Genomic DNA, 17,196 nt, shown 5'->3' with positions numbered 1-17,196 from the left:
ACTCGCAGTGTTTCTGCCTCCTGGGCCATGTTCAGGGAGGCCTCTTTGTGGGACGTTTGCAATGCTGCCACGTGGGCTTCTCCCCACACTTTTGTTGCACATTTTCGTCTGGTGTTGGGGATGGCGGCCTCTGCTGTTTTTGGGGCTTCTGTCCTGTCTGCTGTACATGATTTGTGATCTGTACTTGTTTTTGTTGATTACAACGGACCTGTTACATGCTTTATTCTGGTCTGTTTTTTTTCTTCCAATCACCGTGGGCTTGGGTATGGGCTCACGTATAAGGAATGGGACGGGGAGACAGGACGAGGAGGTAATGCCCGGTTACTTACCGGTAATACACATTACTCCGAGTCCTGGTCTCCCCGTCCCATTCCTGAGCCCTTCCCTCCCTCCCTGGTTTGGGTTTTCTTTGGGTGATTGTCTGTTTTCGTTCTGGTTTTCTTTGGTATTCTCAGGATGTTCTCTGACGCACTTCCCCCTTTATCCTCACCGGATTGGTGGCGCCATATTGGGGGAAGTGCTGAAAAGCTCTGCTAGGTTTTAGGTTTCTGGGGAGCAGACTAGCTGCTCACGTATAAGGAATGGGACGGGGAGACCAGGACTCGGAGTAATGTGTAAGTAACCGGGCAGTATCCGTGATGATTGCTTTATTCTAGATTTATTCCAATTGGATAACTACATTATCTTTTTTGCACACTTGAGTCTCCAAGGGTAGTGATAGGAAACGTGCCACTTACTTTGACAATTTAACTTGTAAAGTGTTTTACAGCTTGCATATAGTCCAGGATATTGGTGATATCCTAAAGCTGACACTACTCTCCCACTCACCCACTTTAATGTGTTTTAACATTTTGTCAGTTTTTTTACTTTTTATTTTCAAATGTTTGTTGTTTCAATGTTTATATTTAGAACAGTTGGTCTTTCTATTTATTTGATTAAAGTTGTGACTTATTTCTGGTATATGCCAGTACTTCCAGAACATCTTACCAGAATTCAGGTGGTTAGGGTGATGTTACTGTCTGAATTCTGGTGTGGTGTAGACACATATGTCACACTACTGTGGTCCAAACTACAGTTCATCAGTAATGAGGTATTATATTCTTCTGGTTTTGTTGAACCAAATAACTTGCTTGAATATGTTTTACTATTTTGTGCTGATATATAATGATGGTACAGTATACAACTAACAAGCATTGTTTATATAATTTTATAGACAGCTTCAATTTTTATTTCCACCTGAATTACTCTATTGTTTTTAATTGTACTAAATGTAAAATTATGTGATCTAAAAAATTGTTTTTTTTTATTTCTTTTTTTGCGTTCTCATGGGACACAGAGCCATCAGGTTCAGAAAATATAAATAAATACAGCTTATCTGAAGATGAACTTGTCAGTGCCATTAAAGCAAAGGATGGAGCCAAGGGCTTCTCTTTTAAAACATCCGAGGACCAACAGCCTTCCAACACATATGCAGAAACTCATGAAATTAAAAATCCTCCTGGAATTCCGGGTGTACACTTGCCCATAGAAAACGAGCCAAACAGCGCTGACTCTGGGGACTCAGAAATAGAGGTTGTATCAGAAGACCAAGTGACTTCAGAGGAGGCACTGCATTCTACCTACATGACCTTCAGCCACATGGGGGGTCCTCCTCCATCACCCGCATCCTCATCCATACAGTACAGTATACTGAGGGAGGAGCGTGAAGCCGAACTGGACAGTGAACTCATCATTGAGTCATATGAAGGTTCCTCAGCCTCTGAGGAAAGCCCAAAAAGGGAGCAGGATTCTCCATTGATGAAACCCTTTCACATGGACATCATCGAAGAAGAGAATGGCTTAAGGAATGAAGGTGCAGATGCCGCTGATTATGATCTCAATAGTCTAACAGAGAGCAAGATGAATAGAGAGAATCTGGCCGAATCGGCTTCCTACATGAAATCCTCTTTTGCTACATCAGAGGTCAAAATCGAGCCGCCACACTCAAAAATTAGTTCTGAACTATCAAAGGACAAATTGAGCTTACAGAAACCAACAGAAGGGTCAGTTGTTAAGCAAAGTACAGCATCTTCTAAAGACTCTGACAAAAAAAGTCCTGTGGTACTACCAACCTTGATATTCTTCAACAAGAAAAAGGGTGAGTAAAATACTTTTGTGATGTTAAGTAGCATTTCATGGATTTAAGAGTAGGCAAGTATCGTCAAAAATTGCATGGTTGAGGGAAACCTGAATCAGACTTGCCACCTTCTATGACAATGAACCAAGACAAAGCAGTTCTTCAGCAATCCTGCTGAAAGAGAAAGCGCAAATATTTGTTGGTTAATGAGGATTTTTTAAAACATTTACCTTCATGGGCATAGCTTCTGCGGTGTATTTTAAATTTAAGTACATATTTCTTTTATCTATGAGATCTTTGCATTGTTGGGAGTCTCTCTATCATGGCCTTTATCATGGTCAAAATACAAACATTTATATCTACGGTATCAATTGCTACTACATTGTCAAAGAAAGTAGTTGTAAAGTTAAAATTAACAAATATATACTTTCCTATGTATACTTACCTTAACAATATATTGGCACTGAATACAGTGGGCACTTTTGGTAGGCTGATATTAAAAACTTCGATATTGTGCCTTGTAAATCTTGAAATATGCCTAATGTTTGTGAGCCTATTTTGTTACCTTGGAAAGTATTAGATTTGCCATACTAGTATGCGACTGACATCCTGAAATATGTCACTCGGTATGTACTAAATCGGATCCCTTGTGGAGCACAGTTGCATGTAGTATGTCTGCTAAAGCTGCAAGTGACAAAGGCATGTTTGATGTACAGCCCATTTACCTTTGTTGGACCTCAGCCCGGTCAGAAATGTGTTCCTGTAGGAGCCAATTTCCATCTTTCATAGGATTCCCAAACAGGCCCAGACACACGACTAGAAATCTGCACAAGTTGTAAATTTCCATAAGAGGAATAATTTTAAAAAAGAGCAAGAAGATGCGCATGGGCTCATTCCTCTTCGCCTTTAATATAACAAAAAACAAACTAGAATGAACTTAGCTACTAATAGGTTCTATTGTCACGAATGTCCTTCACCCATGTTCCAGGGGAACCATTAGGTTATTAAAAGAACTCTCCCCACCAACCTAGTTGGTGGCATGCTTCATCGTAGAGTTCCCACCCAAAATGCCTAGCGAATCCATGGTGTGCAGTGATACCTGATTACAGCAGAGCTGGATTTTTATGACGTGGTTGTGAATTTGTGAGTGGTTTTATAACTATAACTCCGTACCAATTGAGATTTTATAATGGATACCTTGGGTAGGAGAATTGAAAGAAATGGATGTAAGGTGGGAGGATAATGGTCTCACACACTACTGTGTTTCAGACAGTTATGAGTGCTGTAAAGTCACAGTGGCTTTCATCAGGACTATGTGTACTAGGAACCAGCCTAGCGAAGTGTGGGCATGAGCACTAAGGCATGCAACAGAAATTGTTTAAATGACCCGTAGCTTGAGGGGGAAGCTGGTGGCTTTCGCGAGTCTACAGACGGATTTCCACATTGGTGATGGAGAATTTCTCCATTACCAACAACTCAAGCACGCCATACACGCACACCTGCCGCAGGGGGAGCAGTTACCTGAATATGCTCCACTTGAGGATAGGCTGCTGCTGGAACCTATGATTGATAAGGCTATCTCTCTTACCTATAAAAAGCTTGTTAATAACCTCCCGGACACACTGGGACAGTTGAGAGAAAAATAGGAGTCTGATCTTGGCTTACTAGAAGATGACAATGGGAACGAGGGTCTGCAGTGCCCTAGAGAGGTTGCAATCAAGGCTAGATTCAGACTGGTCCAGCTGCGCGTACTCCATAGGTCCTACACACCAAGAACGGTGCTACATAAGATGGGGTTTGCAACGTCACACTTCTGCCTAAGGGGCTGCGGGGAGGAGGGCACCTTTTTCCACATCTTGTGGGACTGCCCCAAAATCTGCACGTACTGGGTCCAGCTGCAGGGGATTATGGAAGAAGTAATTGGGGCAGAGGTTCCGCTAGAGGCCCGCTGGCACGTTCTGGGAGTGACAGGGGAGGTTACCTGGCCCAAGGGGGACAAGTTATGGCTAGCACTTGCCAGTATGGTGGCAAAAAGGAACATAGCTTGACTCTGGGGGAGTGACCTGTCACCAACGGTGGCAGAATGGGAGAGGGACTTGGACTGGTGCCAAAGGGCAGAGAAAGTCATTTACAATAGCAGGGGGTGTCCCAAAAAATGGGAGAATATATGGTTGGCATGGAGACGATACAGGGGGGAGTGGTTGAGTACCCCTGATGGTTCACCACTGGGATGAGTTAGACCCTATAGGACCTCATCCTCTGACCGACACGCTCAGTGAGCACTTACTGCACCCTACTGTTCGAGGGACTGCCTGTCCAATGTTGCAAGAGGGAATGGCCATGAAGCGGGGGGGATGACATGGCGTGGAGGGGTGGGGGAATTGGGCGGAGAGGGTAGGAGAACCTAAGCATAGAACGTTGAATTTCGTGCGGGGTGCACCGTGGGGGTAGGCCTACATGGATCTCGCCAACAGATTTATACATGTGTATGTTAGTCACTGTAACAATGCACTTTCACTGCTATCTGATGTGTATTTTACTGGAGCTGTTATGTTCAATAAAAAGATTTAAAAAGAAAAAAAATGACCCGTAGCTTACTGTTTCACCATCCTCTTAAATACTACCTGGAATGGATATAATGAAAGAGCATTAAGCAACAGACATGCAATGACAGTATTACGGTGGCTCCGTGGTTAGCAATCATACCCATGTCATGCAGGGTGCTCAGGGTGTCGAGACACAGTAAGCTTCACTGTGCTTATCAAACGCTATCACACGCGCTTAACAGTGGTCAGTGCTTGTTCATACACAGTGCTGTTTACCATCATTACATACATCTCAAACGTTCATACCATTCTGTTCCAGCAACTCATGTCATTCCCTATGCCAGAGGCGCGGTTCTTTTATGAAGACTATAGTACTCAGATGGCAATGCACGTAGAGTGAAAGCACGTGTGCAGAGCACTGGTTAAAATCATAAAATCAGGAGTTGTGTCATCCTAACATGCGCAACTTGCTTAATAAATGTGACAGATAGTGCTTAAACTTGTTAAATAAATATTTCAGACAAGGTTTTCAAGTGACATGGAGAAGCCAGGATGGGCAGGCCTGTAGTCACACACTGTGGAGGGAAACGTCAGCGATAATTTAAATACCAACGGATGCCATAAGTGTAATACCCGCACTTGATACCCACTCGTAGTCAGTGGAAAGGATGGAATCATTTGGCATTTAAATCATCACTGATGGGGGAGAGAAAAGAGCATCACTAAAGAAGGGAAAAGGCTCTGTGGGCTACAAACCAGAATACTTGGAATTGGATATGATGTAAATGGGCAGTTGCCTGGTCTTAAACAAGCAGAGAGGATCAGAAATATATATTTTCCTAGTGAGTTGAAGATTTTGAAAAGGAAGGACGTAGTCGAAGGAGGAGAGAACATGGATGAGATCAAGGAAGTCGGTATTGCAGTACAGAATCCATAACCCCCAAATAAAAGACTTCAGCATCCTTGTGAGAAATTGGGTTATTGATTGAGTGGGGTGGAAGCTCCACTCAGGCAATATCCACAATCCTTTTCAGGGTGAACCAAAAAAATCACTAAATTAACCTGTACTTAACCCTCTGGTAACTTGACTCAAAAGCTTAGAGGCATTGTGTAACGATTTAGGAAGCCCACAACCATTAACAAAGTAAAATCACAACACAAGAAAAACCTCAAACCAATTAAGAGAAATGTAGAACATTTTAATGAGTAAAAGGAAAACAAAACTACAACAATCTAATCAGTAGAACCAAGGATAATCAGTTTTAAAGTTTTTGGTATGTATAGTGCCTAAAATCACAAAGCACCACTCACAGTCATCTAGTTGTGCTAGAGTCAGTGGCGGCTGGTGACGTATAGCCTTGATATAGCCTTGAAATATTAAACACATTAAAAACTGCCCCATATCTTCTTGCATTATTTTGTTCAACAGTTACTGTAAGGTGTAAATTGTTCTGCATAACAACTTTAGCCCTTTAAATTGTATGCTTGCCCAGTGTCTTGCACTGCATGCAGCATTAACCTTGGGAAAATATGCTCTAACCAGACTTCGAGAAGCACCCAAAGATGCTAGCTGTAAACAGTCATATAGGAATATGTGCAGACAGTCTTTAAGTGAGATGAAAAAAGTGAGTGCTCTATATTAAGGAACATGCCAAATACATTTCCGTGATTCCCATAGTGTGCCATCAGACCAGTATTTTGGTTTCTCTCTAAGATGTAATTTTATCCAGATAAATGGCACAGCAACTGACATACACCTAAAGCCTGTCAGTATAATTGGCTTTGTCACTGGGTGTGAGCTGTTTGAGATAAATGAGTAACAACAATGATTTCCTATAAATAATTAACAATGGAAAAGTTTAAATTCTGAAATAGTGAGTCTGTGAATTAAATAGCATTGAGGCCTGTGGAAGGAGTTTTGGCCTTCAATTATGTGTGCTTTATGTTAGATAGGTAACCTCTCTTTCTCTGTATATCTTGTCCATCTGCACATCTTCAACCCCCTCTCTTTCCTCTTCAGTATCCTCTTTTCACTCTTTCCCAAATGCCCTTCCTCGTATCGCTGTCACTTCACCGCCCCCAACATTACTCTTGCCTTGCAAATATTTTGACATCAGTGTACCCCCTTCACACATATATCCACAGAATTTCAGTTGCAAATGGAATTCACAAACATTGTTCTGTGTGCTCTGCAGAGAGGTCAACTCACTGACAGGTACTTTGTTTTCTAGCCTTAGCTCCTGAGTGCTCAATAAAAGCCCCTCATAAACACCTGCCATGGCTCAAGCTTCAAAGTATGCACAGAAAAAAATACAGATAAACAACAACATCATAAAATAGCTGACTCATGGGAATGCAAGATTAAGTAAAGCATGTAAAATAAGAGAGGAACTAAATCGCTGAAATGCATTCCGTCAATATTTTTTAACATTCATTGTTTGCAAGTCGATCCATGTTTTTAGCATCAGTGTTAACCTAGGGGCATGTACACAGGGCCCTTTTGAATGCCAAACATCACAGAACTGGCCACTGTAAGCACATATCTCTCGCTTTGGGCCTGACTTGGATATTTGGATCCATTTCTCAAGGAAACAAGAGCGAACCCTGCTCTTTATTTGGATCCATTTCAGAAGGGAGCAACTGCCGCAGCTCCACTTCTATAGAACGAGCAATGTGCAGCGAGGGACTAGGGTGTCATAAAGGGGGAGGTTAGAGAGATGAGTGGTCTCTGTACAATATACAGAACACAGCATTAGCTTGCAAACACTTTACAGAGAACAAGGCACCGGATCAGACGTGCTTGCATCCCCTCTCAAGTATGATGAAAGGGTGGGATCTACGTCTTTGAATGACGGACGTCTGAAATCACGCAGGGATGAAGTCTCCTACGCCCGAAACCGTGATGCGTCACTGGCCCACAGTGTGCATGCAACCAAAGACCCCAGTGGCAATGAAGGACTTTAAAACAGAAAGCCCTGCGTGGTTCGTCACGTTAAGCAAGTTGATTTATTGCCTGTCTTCTGTCTCCTGCAGCAGAGCGAGGCGGGCAGGCATCCTGAAACAGACCACCCAGACTTAAATAGATCGATTTATTTAAAAATACAATTGTATCCCTAAATAAATCGATCTAGTTAATCTTTTTTAATGTAAATGTGTAAGAATTTTCTGAGGGGTGCACCCCACAGCCCTAATGGAGAAACCACCCCAGGCTAGACAGGGGGAAAGCCACAAGTTCAGGCCGACCATGATGGTGTGTGGCCCGTATACAGGAGGCCAGGTTAATCCAGCTATAAAAAATTACCCTCTCAAAGTCCGGCGATAAGAGTCCAGAACTTCAGGATTTCTCCTTTTCTTGTGGAGGAGTAGACTCTGATGGCAACCACGTACCCAGGACCGCATGAGGATTAGGAAGTCACTCTAGCAGAGTGCAGCAGGACTGAGGTAGGTCAAGTTGCAGTACAAACAGGCAATATTGCAGCAAGTCAGCTGGGCAGTTACAGGGAGGCCTCTGGAGTTTGTTGTCACCCTGTAGCTCAGAACACGAGGCCAGCCAACAGATCCAAGGAGTCATTTATGTAGCCTGGGATGAAGGGAGCCAGTCCAGTCTTCCTTAGCAGAGAGGTGGGCAGGCCTCAAGCAGCAGGGCAGTCCTCAGGGGAATACAGCAAGCCTCGAGCAGCAGGGCAGTTCTCTGAAAAACAAGGCTGGCCTGAAGCAACAGGGCAGTCCTCTGGAAAACAAGAAAGGCCTTTAGCAACAAGGCAGTCATCTGGGAAACAAGGCAGGCCTCAAGCAGCAGTGCATTCCTCAGGGGAAACATGCAGTGCTTCTTCTGTAATGTATGCAGGGCCAGGAGTGTTCTGAAGAGTTAGTCTGAGGGTCCAATATTCATACCGGTGCCAGCCTTTGAAGTAGGAGAAACATCTAGACTTTTCCCCACACCTGGTTCTGGAATTTCCTTCCTCCCCAGAATCCAAGAGGTCAAAGGTGACAATAAACTGGTGTTGTGGTTGTTTTGAGGCAGCCCCTTTGAAATGTGAGTGGGTAGGGAACAGCTCCAGCCCTTCCAGCTAAGCGGGGTGGCCCATCCTGCCAACATGTGGTCCTACTTCGTATCACTGTCTGAGAGGTATACACAAAGGGTTAGGACAAGAATGTCAACTTTCTAAAAATGGCATTTTCGGAATTGTGACTTAAAATCCGACTTTGCCATTAAAGAGGATTTTACATGACAATTTCTTAAGGCCAACATGACTTCTTTACCTGTTCCCTATCAAAAGTTAGCAATTATTAAATGTAATAAGGTAAACCAATGTTTACCTATGGGAGAGGTAGGCCGCCTCCGAGTAGTAAAAAACACATTTGGGAGTTTTTCACTACCAGGTCATAAAACATTGAAAAAAAAGTGCGTGCCCAACTTTTAAAATACACTGCACCCTGCCCTATAGGATGTTTATAACCTACTTTGGGGGCAAAGTATATGTATTAAAAGGGAATTTTCAACCTAACAAAAGGTTCATTTTTCCAGGTCAAATTGGCAGTTTAAAACTGCAGGCAAGTTGGTCGGCCTGAGACATTTTTTAAAAGGCTACTTATGCAGGTGGCACAATTAGTGCTTCAGGCCTACCACTAGCATTTGATGTACAGGCCCTGGGTACAAGTTGTGCTAATTTACTAGAGACTTATAAGTAAACTAAATGTGCCAATAAGGTGTAGGGCAATTTTACCATGTTCTTTTGAGTGAGTACAAGCACTTTCACTATGGTTTGCAATGGTAAATGACACAGAGTCCTGAAGCCAACAAAAACTTATTTCAGCAACAGTAGCTGAGTAGACAAAAGTGTTTAGGTAAATAAAGCAATCCCGGGTACAGGGAAGCAAAATAGAGCTGCCTGGGGATCCCTTGCCATACAAAACAACTTCTATTACTCTTGGCATTAGCAAACTGTACTTGAACTCTTATTTCAATTAACTGTTGTACAACAAAACCGGAGAGGGTGAGAAGTAGCACCTAGGAGGAAGGAAAATAAAAATAGGGAAATGGTCTGAGGACGTCCCTCGTCCTAAATGCTAATCCATACTTCAAGAGACTCCGTCCTGAACATGGAGGGATGAAAAAACCTAATCAAGATCACGTCCTTGCAGATTTCCCCATAAAGGTTGGAGAAAAACTTGACAAGTCAATGAGATCGATGGAAACCAAATGCAAGCTTTGGAAAAGCCAATGCATGTCAGACCCAGCATCAGATTCAATACATACTGGATCCTGAAGAAAACAGATTATGCTGGGCCATAAAGGGAGAAAGAAGAAGTTCTGGACATTGGTGAGGTGTCATTAGGTGTAGCATAATCGTTGAGGTTGCCAGAGATATCTAGGATCACAACTGATCATGCTTCAATGCATGATCAGTGTCTTTTGCAGACAGCAGACTTGACCGCTTTCAGCAGGGAAGAATGAAATTGGTTAATTAATGCAGACCTCCCTAAAGAATGAGGGGTAAGTGTACTCTGAGTGAAGAGTATTGTGTGCCGTGACATGAGAGGAAGGAACCCATGCATGGTAGTGTAAATGACTCTGCGTGGGGGATCGAGCTTTGGTTTGAAAGGGAGACAGGAGGAGTGTACCAAGCAGAAGAGAGTAGTTTGAAAAGAAAGAGTGAGTTTGAAGTGTTTTAGAAAAATTATTTAGGGAGCATTGTTCTCGATAAAAACTGGAGTCTTAGTAGAGGGGCTTCATTCTCAACATCCTCTCCATATGTGCCTTGGGGTCTCTGGCATTAATTGAGATGCCTTGCCAAGCCTCTTTGAAGAATTTTTGCAGAATATAGCACCCTAAAAAACCTGTGGAAGGCCTCAAGTGTTTGTCCTTTGCTATATTGTTTGGCCTCCTGGGAGACAAAAGGAGAGGGACATATGAGAGGGACACTAGGTATCAGTCTGTAATGGGCTCTAGATGTGAGTTAATTTGGGGTGAACTGCTTTTGGTAATCTGTTTTCATCAGGCCGGTCAAGTATTTCTCATGATAAATTTAGGTAGAATTACAACGATCCCTTGCTTTGACTGTAAAGTGATAATATAGCGAGCCCACATCACACTATATCCCAATTTAATTGTATTTACTATCACTACATACGTTCATAGCCCCTTATTGTAGTTGTTCATTTTAACATATGAAGATATGTCTGAACAAAATTACAGAATGACTTCTCTAAGTGATTCCACAGTTTAAAGCAATTTGCGTTTACTCAAGCTCTGATCAAACGTTTATTATTAACCTAAGGCAGAAAAAACAGAGGGGCATATTTATGAACCCCTTACGCCGCTGTAGCGTCACTTTTTGTGAGGCTCTGGCGGGGCAAAAAACGATATCATATCTATGAGGTCATGCAAAGCCACTTTGCGTGGCTTTGAATGACCTCATAGATATGGAGTAAGGGAGCGCTAATTTCTGCATTGCCTTACTCTGCGCTAGGGTGACGTTCCATGAGTGTTGCTGTGGGTGTTACCAAGCAACACCCATGAATTTGGACACTTCCCCAGATTAACAAGACCATGTAAACCTGGGGAAGTGCCAAAACCTTACATCTCTCCAGGGGAGGCGCAACAAGGAGAAATAACGTAATTTCTACTCGTTTTTTCCTCTGTCTATGTGTGCTCCTTACTGCACAAAAACAATCCTGCCGACAACACAGGCACCCTTGCACCATGTTGCAAATGTGCCTGCCTTGGTGCTAGGCTGCCAAAACAGCACCAGCACAGAGGGAAAGGTCAGGGACGCACCGTATTAGATAAATACGATGCATTCCTGACTTTTCACTTACTTAGGGCAGTACAGCAAGCTGACTTGCTGGGCTTCCCTACGCCAAATCCCCTGATAATTTTGTCCCGGAGTGCTTTTTAGGACAATCCTATACTACTTCTACAATCAGCTGCAGAATAGGCAAGAGGGGGAACATCCTTTTCAACGCGGATGTTACCCCGCAGTGCTTTTACGACGCGTCCTTTACAACGCAAGTCGTAACCACGACTTGCGCTGGAGGGCGCTAAAGGATAAAGAATAGTATATTTACTATTCCAACACCTTCCCTACTATCCACGGGGACTGGTGTTAGAATAGTAAATTATACTATTCACTATCCGCGCCCAACTGCGCAAGTCGTTATAATGACTTGCGTTGTTAAAGACGCGTTGTAAAGGCACGTGTTGAAATGGTACGCGTTGTACCGTCATACATCCGGCAAGAGTCATTTTAATCAAAAAATGAAGGTTGCAGCATTGCATGTAAAAGAGAAGGATTGAAATGGTGTTAAGCTCAACATTTCGTCACTGCTGCTGGCACAATTAGCATTGTGAACTTATCAATTGCATACTGGAAATCTATTGGCTTAAGGATGCTGGCGGCACATAGCATCTTCTGTCAGTAACCAAGGGCACAACATAGTTTGGACAGCAGTGCTGATTTGTATATATTGACTTTATCAAAGTGTAATGCTAGAGACCTGTTCCTACAAAGTAACCATGGCAATGTGCAAGCATGGCAACAAAGCACGTCACTAAGGTACAGATATAGGCCAACAAGGATAATATCAGTCCTCCTTCTGGCAGGTTGAGCGGGAGGTAGAGGTGGAGGAATGCCACTGGAAACTTGTGTTAATATAAATTGATGTGTTTCTCCTTTGAAACTGATCTCCAACCAGAGGTTCATGAAAATAGCATCATAAAGGTGTGGGTGGGGAAAAATGGAACAAGTGAGTATGGAAAGAAAAGAAAAATGAAGACAGTGAGCAAGAGGAAGAGAGGTATGGAGAGATATAAGGAGAGGAAAATGGATGGCTGGATGGATGGATGGATGGATGAAGAGAAAGAAGAGAAAAGTAGAGGCAGATGGATGGATTAAAGAAAGAAAGGAATGAAGAAAAAAGACCTTAAAGAATGATGAGCGAAGGGAGGAAGTAATGAAAGAATAAGACAGAAAGAAGAATAGAGAGATGTAGGTAAGAAAAGAAAGGAGGAAAAGGGATAGAAAGAAGGGTGGATGGAAGAAAGGGAAGAAAAAAGGGATGGGAGACAGAGTAGAAAACAGAGAAGGGAATAGAGATGAAAGGAGGAAATGAAGGGGCAGAAAGAGGGAAGGGGCAGAAAAAGAATGAAGCAAAAGAACGAAAGAAGTAAGCAGAGGCAACTAAAGAAGGAATAAAGGAAAGAAGACCTAGAGTGTGGGAAAAGAGGGAACACATGTGGCCTTTGCAGGATAGCATCTGCAGCATGAGCTGCACTTGTACAACGCAGGTGCCCCACCTACATTACACCAACCTGTTGGCCAATGATGGGCTCAGAAAGAGGGGTGCCCGCGCATTATTTTCTTTTTCAGCCTTTTCAGCTGCTACTGCTCGCATTGTTCTGGTAAATGGCTTTCACCATACGATTTGTCACCCATTCCACAGCGCCTTGAGACCCTCACGGGTGAGTAGTCGCGGCATATAACTATGATTGATTGATTGATCATTAGCAGTGAGATTCCTGCATCTGGTTTTGAAAGGTTGTCTCTGCCCTCTCTACCATTGCGGCTGTTTAACCCTTGATGGCCCATAATTTAAAAAAAAGAAGAAAGTCAGGAACGAAATTATATTTTGCATTTCAGGGGCCCTCTCATGAAGGCTTTGCGCGGAGCCCCATGCTTGTCTTTTTGTGCTCGAGGTGTCTAAAGTTCAAACACATAACTCAGTGACTCACAAGTTGTAAACAGGGCGTGGTAATTCCTGGTCACTGTTTCCAAAGTGTTCTGTTTAAAGATCATGCATTAACTCTGAGACATTCTGAGTTGTATGTTTGAATTTTAGACACCTCACATGCGAAAAAGCAGATGTAAAGCGATGCACAGAGCCTTTAAGATATGGCCCAGAAGTCTGACAACTGAAATTATGACATATAATCAGGGCTACTGGAATTATGCATTTCTGAGGCTGCAGTGTTTTCAGCATAATCATACAATCTCCTCATTTTCCAGGAAAACACCATCTGCTGCATAATTTGAAGTTTTGACCAAAAAGAAATTTTGATTCTAGCTCACACAGATCAAAGATACAATCCAAAAGTTATTAAACAAATACAATATAATAATCCGTAGTAGTGGAATTGGTCACCTTTTCGTTTCAGCATTGTGGGACTTACAGTTTCGCTTTGAATCCTGCTATTATGGGTTCAAACCCCCAGCATGCATATTGCTGGTCACTGCAATGCCGGAATTGTGGGACGTTAAACCACTTGTCAGCTATGTTTTACATTTTTACAAAGTCATGTAGTCCATTTAAAAATGTTGCTTGTTTCTCACATAAAACCCAAAGTAAACCTTACTCACATATTTTGTGTGAGTTCACTCTTTCATTCATATCATGAATCAGAACAAGCATTGGCAATGTGAACCAATTTACCTTTTGTGTATCTCTCAGTGTAATAGTGAGCTTCACATTGGAAAGGTGCACAATGAGTAGTAGCACCACAACCTTCTGTAACAAACAGAATGTGTTAAAAGACAAGTCGCAGAAGGCAGCAGAGACATTGCACGGTTCCCCCACATACAGAATAGGTTCAGTATAGCTAACACACTGAAGAGGGAATGAGATGAGTTAAAGGACTGTTGCACACTCTCTGGAAATTGACATTAATATACAAGAAGTAAAAAAGTCCTGACAGAAACAGCCAAACGTCACATGGAATCCATGTCTTCACATAGAATGATGAACCCTCACCTGACTAGTGTGGTATGCTTCCTCAATGAGTTCCACACCTAGCACTGGGAAGCATCCGAAAGTACTACTGTTCACCGGTTTTACAGTTTACTAGTTATGGGTTCCCTAGTTTAAATGAGGTTGCACCCCTCAAGGTAACATGTATGTCTTCCCTTTATTAAACGTAGACATATATTGAAATGGCGCATACATGTGCTAAGATGTTTTTACTGGTGTCTCCCTATTACACAATTCAAAAGAGGAATGTTGAGCAACATACGTTACTTTTCTTATCTATCACCATGTTTCAGCTCTCAAATATTTCTGCTACGGTATCAGGCACCTTCCTCAGAACTACAGGTCGTGGTATCTCACATCAAATATTGTGAAACAGTCTCTGGTTCATACAGTGCCTAATTTGAGCCGGAGCTTGCCGGTGCTTAGCACCGGCACCTAATTATCAGGGCCAGGTCTACAGTCAGTCATGCTCTTTAAGTGCACCTTCAGTAATTGATAATGAATGGTGGCACTGGCACAGAGAGCGTGTGCTGTGCTGCTGCTGCTGTAGTACGTAAGTGCTGCTGCTGTCACTTAGTTTAAGTTACCGTCGTGTTGCGTACAAAAAACACTTACTGTGTGTCTACACAGTGACGACGTGATGTGACTGACTGACTCAGATCAAGACTTCCGGCTGCGGATCCATCAGTGTGTTGCCGGCTCCCAGTGGGCGGGACACTGAGTTGTTGGGCAGGGCCGGGACGCCTTTGCCTGCCCTGGGCTGGTCTTTTTGTGCGGGGGTTGGGGCTGTGCGCGGCAGAGGCAGCGATGCGTGCGCAGATGTTGAATGCGCGCGCATTTGCTGCTGCTGCTTTAATTTTGCCATGGCACACCCGCCCCAGCATACCCGCATCTCACCTGCGACCAGTATCTGGTGGTCGAATTACTTCAACACTGCCACCCACCGGCGCCGTTCAAAGTAGCGGGAGTCGGGACCTGGTTGGACCGAAGAGGTTGGCTAGACAGACTATTGCTGCACCAGGTGAGGGCGAACGAGGCATGGCCTGGGGAGCTGCGCAGGTGAGGCAGGGCAGGGCCTGCCAGCCGCGACGGTGATGACTGTTATTTCATATTTATTATGTTGATTTCATTGGTCTGGTGACTGTCATGATGACCAGGCCTGGGGTAAGCCATATGCGGCGTAGGCCAGCGGCGGCAAAATCATGATTTGAAAAATAAATAAACTGCTGCGCAAACGCAGGATAGGCTGCAGGCCGGTCAGGTCCTGGCAGCCCGCAGGCACCGTGAATACTGTTGTTTTGATCATTAAGTTGATTGGTCTGGTGACGGTCATGATGGCCTGGGGTAGGCGGCGTAGGCCGGCGGCCAAATCATGATTTAAAAAATAATGAAAGCGGCGAAGGTGAGGCAGGGCCTGGCACCGCATGCGCCGTGATTAGTTTACTTTTGATTGTTATAACTTATGTTGATGTTATTGGGTTACTCTGATCATGATGATGAGGGTTTGATCCCCCGTTTACTTTGATCATCATCATGATCATGTTGCCAGTAGTCAGTCAGTGCAGTCGCTTTAAGCAGCGTCTATTGTTGCGGGCCTGCCCGGGCTGCCTGGATGGATGGATCAGTAGTACTAGCCCTGGGAATGGATTCAGTTTCGGTTCAGGGCAGAGGCAGGCTCGTCAAATCTGTGGGGGGTTGGGGCTGTGCGCGGCAAGCAGCAATGCGCGCGCATTCACTGCTTTGCCACCACACCCCAGAATACCTGCACTGCCTCAGACAGGCTCTGAGCCTGATTCCCGTTCACCACCACTGTCCGTCGAGTCACGGTGGCCGCACCACAGGCCAGGCAGCCAGCCAGGCATGTATATCCATCGACACCTCACCATATATGAGTTTGTTTCTAACCATGACATGGAAATTAATGCCAATGACCTTGTAAAAATGGCAATTGTTCTTCGCTGTGCAAAATGCCAAGACCCGGCCATCTTACTGCTAATTGCTCCAAGATTAAAAAACCCATGTAGGAGGAGGCAATCACTATGACGTCCTTGCCCTTTATGATTACGATAGGGCATTGCAATTCAGCGCCTTCAGGAGGAAGTGGACAGCTGGCTGCCTCTGGTCTGTATTTGGACCCACAGAATGGCACTGACCTTGATACCTCCCTGACATGGAATTGCACTCCTTTTTGGGGCCCCAGCAGAGAAAAACACATCTGTTACAGTAGTGGTCCACAGAGCAACAGAGATGTTGTAACTGCAGTTTCCCACTGTGTATACCAAAGCAGAGCTTCTTAAAGAAATGTTGCAGCCTGACTTAACTTCTGAGCCGGTGCCGAGCTGCCCTTCAACGAGCATTGATCGAGGCTTTGGCGGCAGCATGGTCGATACTGTGTCCCATCCAGCATCATTAGTGAGTCATTCCATTGCGATGCCCACCGGCCTGCTCCATGGGATCCTCATTTTTGCACACAGCATCCGACACTGGAGAGCCATGTGGTTCAGGCTTCGGCCACGCCAGAGGGCCCCCTGGTGGCTCGGTTCCTCTCGGTCCCTGCTTCTCTCGTCCCAGTTCTCCTCCTTCCTTTCCATACGTCCGTGCTGCCTGCTCCTGTCCTCGCTGTACCTGTCCCGGCTCTCTGGCTCACTATTCAAGTCTCTGTCCGCTCGGTGCCGCGAGGCCTCCCTCATCTCGGGACCTCTCCTCTCCTCTCATGCGCAGATCTCCCCTCTGGGGGGCGCTGTTCACCGGGCAGGCGGGTTCTGCTCCTGTCCCCATTTCCCAGCC

At 44.3% G+C, this 17,196-nt stretch overlaps 1 protein-coding gene across 1 annotated transcript in view; it reads left to right on the top strand.

The window, feature by feature from the left end:
* RTN1 (reticulon 1) overlaps positions 1–17,196 on the top strand; it is a 566,864-nt gene that overhangs the window by 315,854 nt on the left and 233,814 nt on the right. Inside the window, exon 3 of the mRNA XM_078660618.1 lies at positions 1,337–2,137. Within this exon, the coding sequence (XP_078516744.1) occupies positions 1,337–2,137 (801 nt within the window). The remainder of the gene's footprint in view (positions 1–1,336; positions 2,138–17,196) is intronic.

The sequence above is a fragment of the Lissotriton helveticus genome, chromosome 9 (assembly GCF_964261635.1).
Source record: "Lissotriton helveticus chromosome 9, aLisHel1.1, whole genome shotgun sequence".
Lineage (NCBI taxonomy): Eukaryota > Metazoa > Chordata > Amphibia > Caudata > Salamandridae > Lissotriton > Lissotriton helveticus.
The sequence above is the reverse complement of the archived record's forward strand: the minus strand, read 5'-3'. Positions and strand labels throughout refer to the sequence as shown.